Source organism: Dama dama, chromosome 26 (assembly GCF_033118175.1).
Source record: "Dama dama isolate Ldn47 chromosome 26, ASM3311817v1, whole genome shotgun sequence".
Lineage (NCBI taxonomy): Eukaryota > Metazoa > Chordata > Mammalia > Artiodactyla > Cervidae > Dama > Dama dama.
In genome coordinates this window covers 43,557,071-43,577,448 of record NC_083706.1, presented here as the reverse complement: position 1 = coordinate 43,577,448, position 20,378 = coordinate 43,557,071, and the positions used below count along the sequence as shown (strand labels likewise).

The 20,378-nt window shown below is 41.6% G+C and overlaps 1 protein-coding gene across 3 annotated transcripts in view; it reads left to right on the top strand.

The window, feature by feature from the left end:
• The window catches only part of SYNE1 (spectrin repeat containing nuclear envelope protein 1), a 466,580-nt gene that overhangs the window by 301,610 nt on the left and 144,592 nt on the right, over positions 1-20,378 (top strand). Inside the window, exons 93-97 of one of the 3 annotated variants that reach the window (XM_061130284.1) lie at positions 1,572-1,739; positions 2,019-2,180; positions 10,409-10,603; positions 12,117-12,290; positions 16,211-16,402. In XM_061130284.1, coding sequence (XP_060986267.1) covers positions 1,572-1,739; positions 2,019-2,180; positions 10,409-10,603; positions 12,117-12,290; positions 16,211-16,402 — 891 coding nt within the window. Of the gene's footprint in view, positions 1-1,571; positions 1,740-2,018; positions 2,181-10,408; positions 10,604-12,116; positions 12,291-16,210; positions 16,403-20,378 lie in introns of those variants that run through there. The other 2 variants (XM_061130286.1, XM_061130285.1) reach the window with 2 other exon arrangements.

Sequence of the window (20,378 nt, the reverse complement as noted above, 5' to 3'; positions counted from 1 at the left end):
ACTGGAAAATACCAAGATGATCTGCTCGAGATGAGTGACAGGGTTAGGGATGAAAAGAAACTAGTCACCATACTTCAGTGTCATCAATAAATGTAGAGGACTTACCTGAGGCCTCAGCAATAAGAAGAAGATGGTAGAAGGTCTCATGGCCACTCTGATATCACTTTATTTAATCCTCGAATCCACCCAGGGTTGTGCAGATGAGGGAGTCCATGCACAAGATGTGAGTGACTTGCTCTAATTCTATGGTGGTGGTGGTTTAGTCGCTCAGTTGTGTCAGATTCTTGTGACCCCGTGGACTGTAGCCCACCAGGCTCCTCTGTCCATGGGATTCTCCAGGCAAGAATACTGGAGTGGGTTGCCAGTTCCTTCTCCGGGGATCCCCCTGACCCAGGACTCGAACCTGAGTCTCCTGCATTGCAGGCAGATGATTTACTAACTGAGCTATGAGGATCAAATTCTCTAGCTACTTAGGAGGTGAATTTCACCTGGGGTCTCAGGTGTCCTGACTCCTCCAGTGTCAGACTCCTGTCTGAACTCATTCTACTATATGACCCTGCTTCTGCCCTAGTATTGACCTCAAGACACCAGGCTCCTTCCTGCTGTTGCCTTGGTTCTTCCCAGGTATCTGGGGCCTTCAGTACTTTTTACCAAGACATTATCATCAATAAGGCTCAGGTTTTTAATCTTAAACAGTACAACCATGAAATAGTGAACTTTATAATAGCATTTTCCACAATATAAATAGTACTCCCCACTTCAATTTCTATAAATATATACACAACCATGAAAACAATTAAAAGCATATGAATTATGTATATTGATAGTAAATTCTATTATCAATACTAATAAAATATGTCATGTTACTTATTGCCCAAGAAATAAAAAATTCAAAAGCCTCCTATTTCAGCATCCACTTTGTTTCTTGTGTTCTTCCAGGAATTGAATAGAAGAAAACCTCTTTATTATTTGTTTCTTAGAGTAGTTTTAACCTCCCCATTACATTTCCCCTTATTAAATATTAATATATTTATAATTTAAGTAACATTAACATGTTTAATTAAGACATATTTAAATAACATATCTAAGATATTTAAATTAATATCTGTGAATAAAGAACTCAAATATTGAAAATCTGGCTATACCCGAGAAACAACTTTTCAGAGTTTTAAATGTATTTAAATCAAAGGTTTTTAAAAATTATTCAAAACTGATCAACATATTAATCAACATTTCAGGAAACACATCATTTAGATTCTCCTTTTTTTCTGATTGATCAGTCTTGAAGTGTGTATACCAGTTAAATTCTTTGTATTTTAATTTTGCCAAATATAAAATAGGAATGAGTTTTGGCAACTTGAAATATTGGTAAATTGCTTTTTATATGAATCAAAATTCGAAAGCAACTACAATGTGCTTTGATATGACTTTCTTATCACAGGAGTTTACTAACTTTGATGGTTGTAGCCCCCAGGGCCAGGTATGAATCCTAAAACTTTCCTCTGCGTGACAAGCACAGTGACCCAAGTTTTGTCTTCCTCTTGAATCTAACACGTGCCTTGCTCCCACAGGACATCGCTTATTACCAAGCCTTGTCTCCTGAGAGGTTACAGACCGATGCTGCCAAGGTCCCCCCCAGCACGTTGCCACCCCAAGAGCTGTATGAACCGGGACTGGAGCCGTCTGCCACTGCAAAGCTGGACGATTTGCAGCGCTCTTGGGAAACCTTAAAGAATGTGGTAAGTCTGCCAAATGTGGGATTATTTAGCCCATGAGACAGAGGAGCCTGGCAGGCTGCAGTCCTGGGTCGCAAAGAGTCGGACACAACTGAGCACACACGCAAGACGCCAGATTTCCTTAGTGATTGTCTTATGAAATAAATGCCTAATATTTACACATCTCATGTACAGTTGAATAGCCTCTCTTGAGTCACAGAGGTAAAGCGGTGAGGAAAGAAATGTCGTAATCTAGAAGATAAGGGGTGGGAAACGTTTGGTAATATCCCTTTTCTTCTTTAGATCAGCGAGAAGCAGCGCACACTCTATGAAGCCTTGGAACGCCAGCAGAAGTACCAGGACTCCCTCCAGTCCATCTCCACGAAAATGGAGGCCATCGAGATGAAACTCAGTGAGAGTCCAGAGCAGGGCAGGAGTCCCGAGAGCCAGATGGCCGAACATCAGGTAAGAATAGCCATGGCTTCAGCTTCCTGCTTGATCAAACTGGTGCACCCTTATTTATGACTGACTGGTCAAGCCGATACATAAGAGAGCAGGCTGGCATATTTCACTGTATCAGCTGTTACAGAGTCAGCAAGATTCCAAGTGGTGGTTTTGTTTCCATCATTCCTTCAGGGAGGGATCTAAGAGGGGAAGAAAGAAATTCAGGCCTTGATGTTGCTTTTTCACCTTTATTATTACATAAACTGTCTTTCCTTATTGTTGCCACATTATTTTTATTTCGTTTTAAACTATTATCATAAGAATAAAAGGCACCCCTTTTATTTATAACATCTACCCTCTCTAGGTATTGTTTTGTTTTTTTTTTAATTAATGAATGTATTCTTTTTGGCTGCACTGCCCAGCCTGTGGGATCTCAGTTTCCCAACCAGGGATGAAACCCGTGCCCCCTGCAGTGGAGGCACAGAGTCCTAGCTGCTGGACTTCCAGTGAGTTGTTTAAAGAAACTTAGCCATGTGTCCCTGGAGGAGGGCATGGCAATGCACTTCAGTATTCTTGCCTGGAGAATCCTATGGACAGAGAAGGCTGGCAGGCTACAGTCTTTGGGGTTACAAAGAGTCAGACACGACTGAGCAACTGAGTGCGTCCCCAGTACCTTCTCATCACTTAGAATATCTCTGAGACTTCAGTGGGCAAAGAAGCAGTTGAAGAAGAAGGGTTTCCAAGTTATAATCCTGCAGTTGTCCCGGACTTGAATCATTTATTAAAAGGTACACTGGGAAAAAAATAAAGGTACACTGGACGACGCTTCAGCTTTAGGTGAGAAAAGATGATTACGTTAACCTAGCTCAACTGCTGTTAGAAATGCATCACTTTAAAATGCCTGCTAAGTGCATAGGTTACAGTGTGGTTAATGCTTTAGCAACATTATCGGGTTATAATTAATGCACAAGCAGGTGTAACGGGGTCCAAGACACTGAGGCGTGCAGTCACCTAAATATTCAATCACTGTGGTACAGGAAAATGCTGCCTGCCCCTGACCAGATCTCAGAAGCATATGACAGCCCTATCAAAGGCAGAGGAAAAGAGAGCTACTTTTAGATGCTAATTTAGAGCTATGAAAGCATGATATATGTGTCTATCAAATAATGACTGGGAAATTTGTCAGCTCTAAGAATGAAATTTTGTACTCTGTCTTTACTTAATATCTTTATAGTTTTGGAACCCACAGTAACCTTGGAATACATTGCCTATTTATATGTATAGTCCAAGATAAAATTGTACTATTTTTACAATAAAGGGCCTTGAAGTATTAACACAAAAGTGAAAACATTTCATCTAGAGACAGCATTGAGAAATAGTGGTTTCAGGATTTTGACACTCTTGTAGCTTCTTAAGATAGACATCAGAGTGTACAGCATCCATCTTTATAGGCCTTGTTTTGGTAAAATGATGGTCTGTGGGTCTTCCTGCTATCTTAAAGTCACCCACAGTCCATTTGGCTTGGGGAGGGTGCTATAAAAATATGAAATTAAAACTAACCTTTGTTTACTTGGATGAAGCTGATCACAAGGACAGTCAGGGCCTGAGGTCTCTGTTACTACCATGCTGCGTTCCCCTGAGCACCACAGTCCTTTTTAACTGATACCTCGGTTTTGTAATTGTGAACATCCAGTTCACTGTCACCGGGGGGGGGCTCTCCGGGTGGCCCCAGTGTGCTTCCCGGGGCTCTGTCTGCCCCCCACCCTCTCCAACCCTTCACTGTACCTGTAGTAGCAGGTACAGCAGAGAACACCCATGCATTTGATTACGGCTTCTTTTAAGCAACCAAAAAGGATTGGGGAGTTTTCCAGGTGGTGCTAGTGGTAAAGAACCTGATTGCCAATGCAGGTAGACGTAAGAGACATGGGTTGCGTCCTTGGGTCAGGAAGATCCCTTGGAGGATGGCGTGGCAAACCATTCTAGTATTCTTGCCTGGAGAATCCCATGGACAGAGGAGCCTGGAAGGCTGCAGTCCATAGGGTTGCAGAGTCAGACATGACTGAAGCAACTTGGCACGCACGCACAAAAAGGATGGGGGATAAGTTGTCCAAAGGCTTGATTAGAGCGAATCTAAGTGTCACAGGCCTAGCGTCCCAGAAGAGGGTTTACAAAATTTGACTCTCTGCTTTCAGGTACTTTCTGATCACTGTGTTGGTTCAGGGCTCATCCTTCTTGTGTCCCAGGTGACAGACCACAGCTCCCAAAGACCCTTTACTGGGTCCCACAATATTTAGTAACTGAAAGTAGGATCCTGGTGGTTTGCCTTGACTTTCCAGAGTTCATAATTAAGATGCAGATTAACTCCCAATCACCAGCATCACCCCGCCTCTCAGGCATTAGTATGAAAACACACACAAACTGAATGTACAGCAGAATTATTATTTTGTTTAAGGGATCTAATGGCAAAAACTCAAAATTGCACATTAATGCTAAGTATTATAAATTAGAAACTATCCTGCGTCTTTTCTTGTCATTAAAGCCAACCACATGATTTTCATCCCTTTCTAAATTGAGAGTGGTGATGCTAACAATTATAGCACTGAGGAGATGTAATTCTAATTCAGTGCTTACCCATCATTTGAACTTAACAAGTATATTAATATTCTAAGGAGAGGGAAAGAAATATAAATAATGTATGATTTCTTGTATCACCACAAATCTAACATTTTCCATCTGACCTACTTTTGCTAACTTTTGCTGTCTGTGCCTAAATTCTGCAAATTCTGGGACAGTGCTGCCCACATGGAAAGCTAATGGTATCATAATATCTAAATTGGTTTTTGGCTTCTGAAATGATACTTTAAGAATCCCAAGATACGATAGAATTACTCTTTTTTTTCTTGATGCTGCAAAAAAGCTTTATTGTTCCCATTTGGTCCAAAGCTTGAGAGAGGGCTCCAGAGTGTTAAAAAGCTGCCTAGTGGCTGCAGAGGGTTTTCAGGCAGCCCTGACATTAGGGGGACTCCTCAATGGCCACTGGTCTCCAGAGGCTCCTAGTCATGCTTGAGGGTGAGCCTTTCGAAGACGTATTCGCCCAACCCAGCCTGGGGACCAGCCAGCCTGCGGAGGTGGGTCAGGTGGTCACCCATCTTCTTGTTGAGTTTCACCTCCCCATCTAGAAAGTGGTTCTCTGGGAAGTCACAGATGTGGGGGTCTGCGCAGGCAGAACCCAGGCCAGGCAGATCCAAAAGGGCCTGGCTCAAGTTCTTCTCTATGAGAAGGGCAGCTCCCAAGCATCCTGGATTTTACCCCACTCATCTTGAGATGGCTTCCACACATCCAGAAAGAGGTCGTGACTGCCATACTGGTTTTGCATTTTCAAGAGATGCTTTGCACCCTTGCCCTTCTCCTTGGCCAGTTCGCAGAAGAAGGTGGCCCACACCGTCCAGAGCCACATCATCACGGTCGAAATAGAAACCCAGAAAGAGGGAGGTGTAGGAGACCCGCAGATGCATGTTAACCAGGCAGTTGATGGCGGCCTCCACCTCAGTGGAGTAATACTGATGAATCTGGGAGCTCATGGTTGATCAGTAATAAGGAGTTAAGCTCAAAAAGTAGTGGCTGGTCCTGGTGATGGCGGACAGCTGAGTGGCTGATGCCAGGGGTTGCAACTGGAAAAAAAGTTGGAGGGTGGTCAGAGGCTGGGGCAAGGGGCATCCCTGGGTATGTTCCGTCCAAGTGCTGTTGAAGCAAGAGACAGATCTGTGGGACTGTTGAGTACACTTCGAGAATTACTCTTTTTAAATAAAGTCCAATGGAATGTGAGTAAGAGGGGCCAATATGATTTCAGTACTTTCTAAAAGTTAATAAAAATACTTCAATTTTTTTCTTTTCCCCAACACACTCTTGGAAGTAACGTTTCTTTAAAGAGCTACTCTAATTCCTATGTTTTTCCTTTAAACACCTGTCTAAATCTACTGAATTTGGGTGGAGTCTTGTGCCTTTCCTGTTACACTCTTGAAACTGAACAATAGGTTTAATTTGAAGACATCAATGCAGTTCTTATGCTGCATGTTATGGGACCTTCATTATCATGGGCAGCTAATGCTTTGTGAATGTATGTTATCTTTGCCACCTGAACCCAGTGGTGGTTTAGAGGCAGAGCTCTGAGGTTATTTTGGTTCTGTTTCTTTAATATATATAACCTCTCAAAGTTTGAGATGGACTGAGCTGATGAAGATAGTTATGAAATTCACAATGAAATTCATGTTCACCTTTCTTATTGAGCCAAATGTGCACTCCATGTTCTCCCCAGAGTCAGTTTAGAAAAACTCAAGGTACTTTAAGCCACAGACTGGTCATACACATGCCCTCCTTGTAAACACAAGTTAGAAACACAAAGAGGAACATTTCATCTCCTCTCCTTAGTTTTGAGTCAGGTGCTGTGGGGAAGGAAACAGCTGGCCACCAGTTGAAACGAGTTATAGATCAAAGACATATTCAGCTGCTGGATCTTTTTGTTTTTTAGATTGAAGTGAAATCCGCATCACATGAAATTAACCATTGTAACGTGTACAGTTCAGTGACTTTTAGTTCTTTCACAATGTCTTAAAATCAACCCCCTCTATCTGGTTTCAAAACATTTACATCACCACAAAAGGAAATCCCATCTCCCTGTAAGTTTGGCTAGTGGGTCTTGAAGTTAAAACTTAACCTTCCCCAAAATATCCACTCTCCCCTGAGAGTAAACTGAAGCATGGACGGAGAGGCTTGACTCTAACACTATGGAAGTTAGCAGTTCTAGGAGTCCTAATTCCTTGATCACTGACTTCAGGACATTCACATAGCTCCTTTACAACACTGTGAGTTTGAAAAGGAAGTAGTTCACTTCACTGTATACCTCATTGGTCAAATCCACTGAGACTAAATGAATGAGGAAGCTTTTTTTTTTTTCTTCTGGTTGCTTTATGATTCAGACACCTGTTTGTCTATAATAAATTGGAATTAATTCAACTAGGATATGCTGAGCACCTCCTGTGTTCACAGCTGAAATAGACTTTTTCATTAACATATGATTTAGGGGGTGAAGTGAATTACCAGCACATTATACATAACCCAGCGAGATGATTGTGTATTACAGTGGTGGGAGGTAAATGAAAGGAGACTCTAACAGATCTGTTGGGAAAACAAGGATTTTGAAAGTTTGAGATAGTAACAGGAGTGGGTAGGAGGCACTATTAAACATGTGAGGAAAGGCACAGGATGGAGGGGGTGAGAGTGGACGTGCTGTGCATTAGCAGAGGGGGCTCATCTTGTAGAGAATCAATGCAAAAAAAAGAAAAAAGGACAATAGGTCAGTCTAATTATGGAGAAGCCCTTAAAACAGACCAAATGATATGAATTTTATATTTTGGCAATCAAATACCAAAAATGATTATAAAATAGGAGAAAATAGCTTACTGAACAAAAAAACATTTTGAATATATAACAAGCAATAACAGTCTGTAAATTTATTACAATCCTATGAAAATATACTAGCAAGTTCTTTGGTAGAGATTGATAACTCTAAATTATATCACAAATGTATGGAAAAATATATGTTGAAAATATATATTGGCTATTCTTAACTGAATAGCCAAGACAGCCTTGAAGAAGATGAATAAAATCAAAGGATGAGAGTGAGCCATAAAGCTATAATAATGATGAGAATGTTATATTAGCAAAAACACCACATGAGTTAGTGGAACAGAACTAGAAGCCAGAAATCCCTCAGACTACATGCCTGACTCTTTGCGACCCATGGACAGTAGCTTGCCAGGCTCCTCTGTCCACGGAATTCTCCAGGCAAGAATACTGGAGTGGGCTGCCATTCCCTTCTTCAGGGGATCTTCCCAACCCAAGGATCAAACCCGGGCCTTCCACACTGCAGGCAGCTTCTTTCCCATCTGAGCCACCAGGGAAGTCATCGGGGAAATGGAAATTAAAGCCGCAGTGAGATACCATTAGAAAGGTTTAAATGGACAAGACCCACAAACCAGGTGATGGTGGAATACAATGCAGCCCTGAAAAGGGCCAGCTCTTTCTGCCTGCATAGTCACGGTCGTGGAGGGAGTGAAAGAGGCCAGACACGGGACAGGACATCAGGAGTTACTCTGTTTCTGGAGAGCTCAAAACCAGAAGCATCTATGACTTTGCAAGCCCACCCCATGGTAATCTCTGGAAAGGAGGAAGGCTGTAACAGGATGAAGTCCAAGGGGATTGTCGAGTCCTGGGAATGTTCACTTTCTCAGTCTGGGTGCAGGGGCATGGGTAGATACAGTTTGTGAGAACTGACAGAACTGTACACTTACTGTCTGCACTTTTCTAGATGTATGTAAATATTTCAGTATCATTGTTTACTTCAACGGCAATTGGACATGATGACACCCTGATATTAGGGAAAAAAGAGGGTCTGTTTTTTGGTTTTAATATCCCTTGACAGCCCACTCTGAGGAGGCACTTGGCTTACAGCGAAGCCTGCGGAAGAGATGGGAATCATGCAAGTGGGGGTATACTGCAAACTATGAAATATTGGCAACTATAAAATCAGTGATTCTTTACTTGGGTCATGGTTGTCCCTCCTGTGGGGGGGCTTGTTTTTTGTTTTTCCTAATGCATCATTGAAATCCCAAATAAGAATTTCTCCTCTCAAGATTCTAGCTAAGGACTTCCCTGGCAGCCCAGTAGTTAGGACTCTGCTCTCACTGCAGACAGCATGGGTTCCATCCCTGGTCAGGGAAGCTGCATGGCACAGCCACAAAAACAGAAAGAAAAAAAAAGATTCCAACTAAAGAGCAAATCATAAAATACAAAAAATGAGAAATGCAGCATAGAATTGTGATGGCTGTTAAACAGGAGATAAGGTGCTATTCAAAGAGAGCAATAGAGTTTTGTTTTGTTCTTTTGAATGAGTAGTCCTGAAAGGTCTCTCTGAAGATGATATGGTTAACCTAAGGCTCCAAGGAGGAAGAGACCCATCTCAGGAGAGTGAGGAGAAGAGCATTCCAGACCTTGAGGGAATGGGATGTGCAGAGGCCCTGAGGCAGAAAGCATTGGGATCCTGGAGTAATTGAAAGCAGGGATGCAGTGAGCAAGAAGGAAGCCTGGTACCAGGGGCAGCCAGGTGTGAGAATGCATGAATACTGTAAGGAGTTTGGGTTTTATTTCATAAGCAAGAAGCCACTAAGTATTATAAAACAAGGGAGTGAGAGGATCTGATTTATCTTTTTAAAGGGGTTTAAGCAGATACTCCACCCAGTAGACTATGAGAGCAATTCAGATAAGGAATTGGTTGTGACTTAGGTGGGAGCAGAGGAGACAAACAAGATGTTTTGGAGGTAAAAGCAGTCGTATTGCAGGAAGGGGACCCCTTCCAGAGTCTGAGAGTGGACTCTTGTCTAACACAGAAATGAATTGCCCAAGGAGACATAAAGCAAATGCTTGGGAAGCAAGTGTTAGCTGGGTCATTCAGAGACAGAGGGATGCAAAGTGGACTCACCACACCCACTCCTATTCTTTGCAAACGTCTCTGAGATAGATTCTTCAGGTAGTTAGGTCAGAGTTTTTTCCTGAGTATCTTGGGCCTTGATTGTTCTCAACTCCAAATAATCTGCATGCCAGAGACCTTTTGGGGTGGGAGATTTTGTTCTCCTACCTAAGCGTCCCACGGGAAAAAGGAATTAAAGCCTTAGCTATAGACATGGCCTGGGAGAGACTGTGAAGAGAGAAAACAGGGTCTAGAAAGTAGCCCTGAGAAACTTCAAATTTTAGACCTGGGGAGAGGAGAAAAGTAAGGCAGGGCAACGGCATGGAAGCAGGTGACAGGTTCTTCCCGTCTGTATGATATGAGTTTGCGATTAAAATGCAGCCTTGTTCCAGACTCGGGGAAACTTGGAGTGGGAGGAAGAAAGTGATGAGTTTTATTTTCAACAGAGAATTGTGGACTCAGACAGAATTAATTGCACATACCTCCCCCCCATCAGATTACAGCCTGTTGAAAACCAGATTACGTAACTTTAAGTTACTGATGCAAATGATCTTCAAGTCAGAAACTTCCTGACTTTCAGTCTGGCAATGGCATTTAGAAACTTAGGTTAGAAGGCCCCCTGTTTGTTGGTTAAATGACTTCCAAGTGAGCTTGGCTAAGTGCCACGATTCCGCAGTGCAAAAAATCTGCACACAGGAGTGTGATTCCACAGTCTTCCCCTCAGGCTCTGATGGACGAGATTCTCATGCTCCAAGAGGAGATCAGCGAGCTGCAGTCGGCCCTCGCGGACGAGCTGGGGTCCGAGTCCCCGGGGTCCGAGCCGGCAGAGCGGCTGGCGCTGCAGTCCACACTCACCGTCTTAGCGGAGCGAATGGCCACCATCAGGATGAAGGCATCTGGGAAGCGGCAGCTTCTGGAGGTAACAGGCCACCCTGGGGCTGCCCCTCACGTCCAGCTTAACTTCCTGGGGTTGGGTTGACAAGTATGTCCAGCTACTTACATGATCGACATGTTTATTGTTTCCCACTCAAAAGAAGCTGGTATATTGTGTGTGCAGGGCCTCGTGAATAGGGCCCTCGTGAATGAATGTGTCTTTTCACCAGTTTCTGACTCATTGCAGGCCTGCAGAACTGAGGCAGCAGAGAGCCAGTACTGGGTAGACATGAGCTTTGTGGGGAATAATTGTGGAAGGTTTGCATAATAGTTTGCTGTGTTTAAATAAGGCCATTTTTATGAATAGCATTGCTAATGCTGTGAAAAATAAATCCTTAGTCACTGGAAGCCAATTTAAGCACGTTAATTCATGAGCATATTCCTGCAGTTCTGGTTCTCATGTTACTTAACTTTAATACTTAACAGATAAATTTTAGTTATACTACCACACGTGTTAAAAATAAGTTATTTTCCTTTTGTTGTTGTTGTTCTCTTACCTTTCCTGGCCTTAAACATGTATGATGTTCATATTGTTGATCCTATGAAGTGTCTGTGTCCTTGTATCTCTAGGGTCTAGCAGCTTCTCTAGCACAAAATCAATTATTATTATCTGCTTAACATTATTTTATTTAGCTGCGGATTATACCATAATTCAATGAACCTTTGTCCTTTTGTTAGGGACATAGGATATTTCCAGTTTTACCTATTTTAAAGCTGGGCTAATCGTGTATCCATATACTTTCCTGTTTTGGAGAAATTTTAAATCAACTCTAATCTATAAACAATTTAATAAATTAATTAAAAATAATAGATTATTACTAAAGTAATGTTTAAAGTAAAATACTTAAGAGTATCTTAATAATTAACCTTTGAATTCATTGATATTGTCCCCAGTCACTCTATGAAACCCATGTAGAGTTGTGAAATGAAGTGATTGGCCTGGATTTTTAAAAAATATATGGATTATTTGCCATCACTAAAGAATCCTCAGAGACGTAAGCAAATTTTTTGAAGTTTTGCCTTTGCTCTAGAAAGCGATGGCACTGGGCCACTCCTTCCTGAAGGAGATCAGTTGCCTGAAACTGCGTGGTTCTGCCCTTTTAGGGGAACTAAATATGTTCTTCAGTTGCCATAGTCCCCACTACACCCTACAGTTTCCCAGACTTTGAAGTCAAGTTACCTACTGTCTTACACCATTGACCAATTTCTGTCATCCACATTATATTGCATCCACATTGTTCTGTAGGTGTATTATTTAAAAACAGATAACTCTAGGCATACAATCATTGTAGGAGTTTTTAAAAAATACCAATCTTGAGGTTCACCTCCTGAAATTCTGATTTACCAGTCTGCACCATGGTCTAAACACCGGGGATTGTTTTTAAAGTTTCACTGGTGGTTCTCGTGTGCAGTCAGGGCTGGGAACCATTGCTCTATGTGTTGAGTCCTGGTGATTTTGCCTCAGAGTGATCTGTGTTCCATCCCACTTAATTCATCAGGAGAAACTCAATGATCAGCTGGAGGAACAGAGACAGGAGCAAGCCCTGCACAGGTATCGCTGTGAAGCTGATCAGCTGGACCACTGGCTCTTGAACACGAAGGCCACTCTGGATGTTGCCCTGGGGTCACCCAAGGAGCCCATGGACATGGAGGCCCAGTTAGTGGACTGCCAGGTACAAAAATGGTCTCAAAGGAGTATGCCAACATCATTAGGCAGACTTTAAAAATGTATCTTTTATTGGCTGTGTCAAGTCTTAGTTATGGCATGCAGAATCTTTTGTTGGGGAGTACAGATTCTCTAGTTGTGATACATGGGCTCCGGAGCATGTGGGCTCAGTAATTACAGCACACGGCCTTAGTTGCTCCTTAGCACGTGAGATTTTAGTTCCCTGACCAGGGATCTCAGGGGCCTTCCCAAGTAGCTCAGTGGTAAAGAGTCTGCCTGCCAATGCAGGAGCCACAGGAGATACAGGGCCGATCCCTAGGTTGGGAAGATCCCCTGGAGCAGGAAATGGCAACCCACTCCAGTATTCTTGCCAGGAGAATCCCATGGACAGAGGAGCCTGGCGGGCTACAGTCCATGAGGTTGCAAAGAATCAGACACAACTGAGTATGCATGCACACACTCTCAACCAAGGATCAAACCCACGTCCCCTGCATTGCAAGGCCAGTTCTTAACCGCTGCATCACCAGGGAAGGTTCCACAAGACATGTTTTTTAACTGCAGAAAAGTACAATGGTAACAAAATGTGGTATGGATATGTGATTTTTCACAATCCATATACTTTACATATTTAGAAGAAAAACAATATCTTATGAAAGGTTAAATGAAGTCCAGATGTGGGCTTAGTCTCTTGAAAATTTTAACCAAGAGTATCTACTCTTTAGAAAATTTTCAGCTTCCTGAAGGACATTTTTTAAAAGACTTGTTCAGTCCCTCAGTCACGTCTGACTCTGCGACCCCATGGACTGCATCATGCCAGGCTTCCCTGTCCTTCACCATCTCTCAGAGCTTGCTTGAACTCATGTCAATTTTATAGTATCTGTTTTGGTGGCTAATGAGGAATTGAAGTACCCAATGCACAGAATTAGTATCAGTGACTATGGGTAAAAAACAGAATAGGTGGCCTGTTGCAATTTTGGTTCTAATTCAGAAATATTATTTGGAAAACTTGGCAAAACTGTAGTTATAGGCAGCCAGACTCAACATGGGAAGGTTGTCTTCTGGGGCAGAAAATTTCCTTCCTCAGCATGAGGTCTTTAGAAATTAATTTAAGGGGTAATGACATCAAGGTTTTCACTGTAATATTATTTTCTTACCTCCTTATTATGGAAACATTCAAGCACATGTATAAGCATAGAGAATAGATGATGAACTCCCATGTGCCAGTCATCGGCTTCAAAGAGTATCAACATAGTAGACTTTACACATGGGTGAAGTTTGTTTTAAAAGCTCTTTCATTTAACCAGCAAGTCTAGAAAACCTAGTCTAATCTGCAAGGTTAAATATCAGTGTGCATGACTTCGTACATGTGGGACTGGAGGAAATATGCACAGCCATTAATTATGAATGCCATCTTTTTTCTTAATGCATAGTATATCATTCTGGTCATCCCTTATGGTTGAGATTTTTTTAATATTAATAATTATAATTTAGGTTTTTAAATTCTTTACACAACTTATAATTTTAAACTTTAAAACTATTATTATTTATTTATTTGGCCATGCTGTGTCTTAGTTGCAGCATGTGGGATCTAGCTCCTGGATCAAGGATCAAACCTGGGCCCCCTGCATCGGGAGCACAGAGTCTTAGCCACTGGACCACTAGGGAAGTCTGTGGACAATTTATTTACGTGTCTTCAAAGCATCTCTACCTTGATGGTAGAGAATAGAGAGCCATGTGCAAGTGTTTTCTATTTCTTGTATCATCTTTTCTAAAGTTACTTTTCTGAAAAGAGACATGTATTTTTAGCATTGCCTTCTAGCACTTGAAATTACCACATGCACTCACATTTCAAAATTATATTTCATCATTACTCCCACCTTTTCCTTTTTGATGTCTCTATTTTTAGTTATACATAAGATGCATAGTTGAGATAATATATTTCAGGACACTTACAAAGTATTGAAGTGGTACTTTGGCAATATTTTTCAAAACTCAGAGCCTATGGAATCACACAAATATGGGATAGTTCCTCATGCAAATAAATCCGGCATTTGAGCCAGTAGTATAATCATAGCTGTGGCTATTATATGGAATTAGGGTCCTGTTATGACTTTTGGGGCCCAGGGTACTTTGTTTCCATGAACCTCTCTTCCTCTATAGCAATACTAAAAGTTATATTTGTATTTTGTAACTGCTTTGGGTACAGAGACTAATATAATCTAGGGTAGTTTATTGTGGGTGCATGCTAAGTTGCTTCAGTTGTATCCCGCTCTTTGCGACCCTATGAACTATAGCCCACCAGGCTCTTCTGTTCATGGGATTCTCCAGGCAAGATTACTGGAGAGAGTTGCCATGCCCTCCTCCTGGGGATCTTCCCCACCCAGGGATCGAACCCACATCCATTATGCCTCCTGGATTGGTAGGTGGGCTCTTTACCACTTGTACCACCTGGGAAGCCTGGGGTGATATCATTACATATTAATTATTATCATAATCATTTTTCCTCTGATTTTAAAAGAAGTGAAAGACATTTTCTTCGGCCCCTTGAAGTGTTAGGGGCCCTCAGCTCTGTGACAACCATGCCTAATGGAAAAGATGGCCCTGCACAGAATAATACTAGTTTCTCAAAGGTAATCCTCAAGAAATGATCCTTTAAGGCTCATTTCAGGAAAAGTTTTACTCTTCCGTTAAGTTCTAGGTTTTGGGATCTCCCTTATGTTCTTACAAGTTGATGGTAGTGATTCTGATTTTGTACAATCTTTTCTTATTAATATATAATTGAATAGAAATTAGAAAGTACATTTCAAAGTGTTCAGACTTAAGGTATAGAAAAACAGAACAGTTTCTGTAGAAAATAATATGGTTGTTATTTGTTTTGCTTGATTTTTTTAGTTGTTCTGTTTTTGGTTTTTGTTTTAAATCTTACTTGGGAAGTGGGGAGACTGTTTTCACTTCTTTCCTGGATTTAGCCTCCATTTTAGAAAAAAAAAAAACCTTGTAACACTAGAGAGTTACCACAGAAAGTGAAAGTGAAATTCTTAGGAAAACTTCCAGATGTGTGAAGTTAAAAATGCGTTATATAAAAGATAAAAACAGGGGGACTTCCCTGGTGGTCCAGTGATTGACATTCCACCCTTCCAATGGTTCTACCGTTCAATCCTTGGTTGAGGATCTAGGATCCCACATGCCAGGTGGCATGGCAAAAAAAAAAACGGACAGAAATAATACAAAGCAAGTGAAAAGAGCACTAGTCTGGGAAAACTCCCTTTCAAAACATTTTTCCTTGAGGAAAAAAAAAAAAAGAGTCCTTTTTAAATTGACACAAAGAGTTGATCATGTAACGTCTTTACTATTATTAGCCACAAGCATAACGTGTGTGCATACATTGCATACATGCTCAGACACTCAGTCGTGTCCAACTCTGCGACCCCCTGGACTGTAGCCCTCAGGCTCTTCGCTCCCTGGGATTCTCCAGGCAAGAATGCTGGAGTGGATTGCCCTGTCCTCCTCCAGGGGGAACTTCCAAACCCCAGGACTGAACCTGGATCTCCTGTGTCTCCTGCACTGGCAGGCGGATTCTTTTACCACGGAGCCACCTCTAACACTAAAATAACAGAACAGTCATAGTGGGGTAAGGCTAAGGCCTGGTCTTTTCTCCTTATCTGTTGGCTATATAGAATGTGCTTCCCCTATAGTTTTTTGGTATACTATCTAATCTTAAATAAGAGAGAAATTAGGAGGCTCAAAGAGTTGTTAAAACCTATATACCACTCGAAGTTTGTACGAAAACTAGGGGGAAAAAAAACAAACCTGGAGGCCTGTTGTTTTGATGAAAGACTTAATGAAGCACTGGGCTTCGCTTTGAGACGCGCTCCTTGCAGAGGCGCCCAGGCCGTGTCAATTTCAACCTGATTTCTGTTGTTCTAGAATATGCTGGTGGAAATTGAGCAGAAGGTGGTGGCCTTATCAGAGCTCTCGGTGCACAATGAAAACCTGCTGCTGGAGGGCAAGGCTCACACCAAGGACGAGGCCGAGCAGCTGGCAGTGAAGCTGAGAACCCTCAAGGGGAGCCTCCTGGAGCTGCAGAGGGCGCTGCAGGACAGGCAGCTCCACATCCAGGTGAGGCGTGGCGCTTACGGAGAGGCTCTTCTTTGCACAAGGCTGGTCTGCCCTTCTGAGCACGGGACACATGAAGGGGATGGCTGGGGAACAGCACATGCTTGTGTGTGTACCTGCTTTACACATGTTCTGGAGTAGGTTTTTTTTTTTTTTTTTTAATATTTGTTCATTTGGCCGCTCTCAGTCTTAACTGTAGCACTCGGGATCTTTAGTCTTCGTTGGGACATGTAGGGTCTTTAGTTGGGGCATGTGGGATCTAGTTCCCTGACCAGGGATCGAACCCAGGCCTCCTGAATTGGGCGCTCCGAGTCTTAGCCACTGGACCACCAGGGAAGTCCCTGGCATAGGTTTCCACATAGGCTTTGTAAGAGTTGTTTGAATCCAGAGACCTGGAAATTGCAGCATAGGAAAAGAAAAGAAAATGAAAATAATTACCAAAAGCTAGCAGCTGTATCATTTAAAAGAAAATACATAAATATAGGTCATAGATTAAGATACCCTGTGGCAGTGTTATATTTCCCCTTTATTTCTCCTGTGTTCTACTTTTCAGATAGACTCTTTAATTTATGGACACAAGTTTAGACTTGTCATGTATTCCAGGCAAATTGAACATTTTTACTATCATGTAATGGCCTTCACGTTCCCCAATAGTGATTTTTGTTTTAGATGACTAGAGCTTTTTTTTGGATAATATTTGCCTAGTATATCTTTCAATTTTCCCTTGATTTAACCCTTTCTAACTCCTTATATTTTAGATTTGTTTATTATAAAGAACATTTTGGTATATTTTGTTGGTTTTAAACATATCTAATCAGAAAACCTCTGACTTTTAAAAGAGCAGGATTAATCTGTTTAAATTCATTGTGATTACTGATATGTTGGAAATTTTATTCTTACTTTTTTTTTCTATTTTGTCCTGCTCTTTCTGTTCTTCTTTCTCCATTTTAACTTTTGCTTCTAGGTGATTGAATGCTTTCCTTTGTTATTTTTCTCTACTTTTTACCATGCATACCTAATAAATTCTAAGTTATTATTTTATTCTTGTTCCAAATCAACATAAGAAACTCATAACACATTCACTCAGATTTCTAGTATTGTCTAATATTTTGATTTTGTTTGTTTTTCATCTCTACATGTTAGAATTATTATCTTACACAAATATTAAGCAAATGTTTATTGCAAAGCCACGATGTGCCAGCCACTATTCTATATGATAGAGTGAAGGAGCAAGGGCAAAATCTATCTGTATATGTATATATCTATGTATTCCATCTTCAAGAGATTATGTTTGGGGGAGACAGATAGTAATATAAAATTAAGGTGTGTTGTTATATGCTAAGTTAGAAGATGATAAGAGCTGTTGGTGAAATACTATAAGGCAGATAAATAAGGAAAGTTGGGACTGGGTGGATTTGCAATTTTAAATAGGGTGACCAATGAAGCCTCCCTCAGCTTACGTTTGAAGGAGTGAGCCATGTAGACATGGAGGAAGAGAATTCCAGGCTCAGAGAGGGGGAAGTAAGGGCAGAGGCCCAGGGTAAGGAAGGCCCAGGGTGCAAAGGACCTTGTAGGCATCATATGCACTTTGGCTTTGACTCTGGGGAAAATGAGAAACCACTGGAGTATTTGGGGGCAGAGGAGTGACAAGATCAGATTTTAGCTGTTGTAGGGGACCAGCATGGAAGCTGAGAGACGAGTTAGGAGGTTAGAGGTGATGAGAACTTATCAGGTTGTGGATAATTAGGAAAGTGAAAACTCTCGAGGAACAGAACTTGGGGAAGGAGAAGTAATTGGGTCACTGGTTTCATTTTGGACAGGCTAGGTTTGAGATGCCTATCCAATGTCAAGCAACTGTTGGGATTCAGCAGACAGATCTAGACTGAACTGCCAGCCTCTAGACGGTCTTTGTTGTTGTTGTTCGTGCCATAAGTCATGTCAGTTCCCCCACCAGGGATTGAACTCACACCCCTGCATTGGGAGCTCCGGGTCTTAACCACTGGACTGAAGGGAAGTCCCTAGATGGTCTTTAAAGGCATGAGACCCCATGAGATCACCAAGGGAGTGAAGAGAGATAAAGAAGACCAAGCCCTTGGCCACTCCAGTGTGAAAAGTTAGGAAGATGTAGAGGAACCCCGAAAAGAAGAGTAAAAAGGAAACACCAGTGAGGTGGGAAGAAGACCAAGATTTGGGTTTCTGGGAGACACGTGAGGGCAAGTGAGGTAAGATGAGAACTGAGAACTGACCGCTGGATCTGGCAACACGCAGATCTTCTATGACCCCAACTACGACTATTTCAGTGAAATAGTGAAGGCAAAAATCACTCTAAGATGGAAGCGAGAATGGAGATAGAGAGGAAGAGGGCAGGAAACAGGAGTTTCACTGTCATGAGAGCAGAGGAATGGAATAAGCTATAAGAAGCAGGTTAGAAGAAATTCATTCCATTTTAAGATCAGAAGAATAATGACATGTTTACAGGGAGACGGAAACAACTCAGTAGAGGAAAAATTGATGAAAAAGAAGTGAGACTGCAGCAAAAGCCTTTTTCTGTAGAAGGGAGAAAATCAGATCCAAGGGGCAGGGGAATGGTCTTAGAACCAGTGTCAGGAGGGAGGGGAAAAACTTTACTTGAGTAGAGATGCTGGCAGGGGACACGGCACAAATACCGTAGTGGGAGCTTAATGCACATTCACTGCATTGCTTCTACTTTCTCAGTGTAATGATTTTTTTCTGGCTAAACTATGTGTTTTCAGTTCTTTGCTAAGTATGTGATTATATGATCTGGAACATCAAACCTAGTCAACAGACAACTATTAAAAGCAATGGAAGAATTTAGTAAAAAAAAAAAAATATTAAAAAATTAAAATAGAATTCATAACTTTCCTATATATAAATTAAAAGTTAGAGAAATAATATGCCATACATTTCCATCTAAAACATGAACAAAATATAAAATATATGAAATCTCAACACTTTAAAACCTGAGTGATACCAAAACAAGTGGAAATATAGAGATTTTATTTTTAGATAGGTGATTTCAAATTTTCCTCTGTTAAAACATAAATGTAAGTTATTCTCAATTAAAATACTAACTGTATGTTTTTAAATGTGCCAAAATGATACCAGGTAAACCCGGAATAAGGGCTTCCCCGGTGGCAGTGGCAGAATCCACCTGCCAATGTAGGAGACCCAAGAGTTGCAGGTTTGATCCCTGGGTTGAGAAGATCCCCCGCAGTAGGAAGTGGCTACCCATTCCAGTATCCTTGCTTGGAAAATCCCATGGGCAGAGGAGCCTGGCAGGCTACAGTCCGTGGGGTCACAAAGAGTCAGATATGCCAGAGTGACTGAGCACACACACACATATGAATGCCGCCTATCAGTGAATAATCCACTCCGGTGAATCCCCTCCACCCCACCCCAAAATTGTTTACTTCTCAGTTCAACTCTTTACGACCCCATGGACTGCAGCACGTCAGGCTTCCCTGTCCATCACCAACTCCCAGAGCTTGCTCAAATTCACGTCTGTCAAGTCGGTGATGCCATCCAACCGTCTCAATCTCTGTCGTCCTTCTCTATGACACAGGCATATAATACTTCTTGAATTACGTGATATCTTTCTTTGTAATAAGTTTGTCATTTTCGCACATTATCATTCATCCAGGGAGCAGAGAGTTCATCCTATATAAATAACAAAATCCTTTCTAAAGAAGTGTTTTATTTAATGTTTAGCATTCTCCAATCCTCACTAATCTTCCAAGGAATGTTCCTGGCAAAAATGGTTACTCTTCTAGTATTTCCAAAATAAACAGCTTACATAGCCCCACCCAAGCAGAAGCCTGTTGGAGAATAAGAGCCACCTTATTTCCTATTCCCTAGATAGGTCAAAAAACTGTTATCAGACCTCAGAGCGTGTAATTAATGTTAATTTTATGCCTTAGGTCAGTACCTCTGTATTTCAGGGGGAAAGGGAATGAAATTT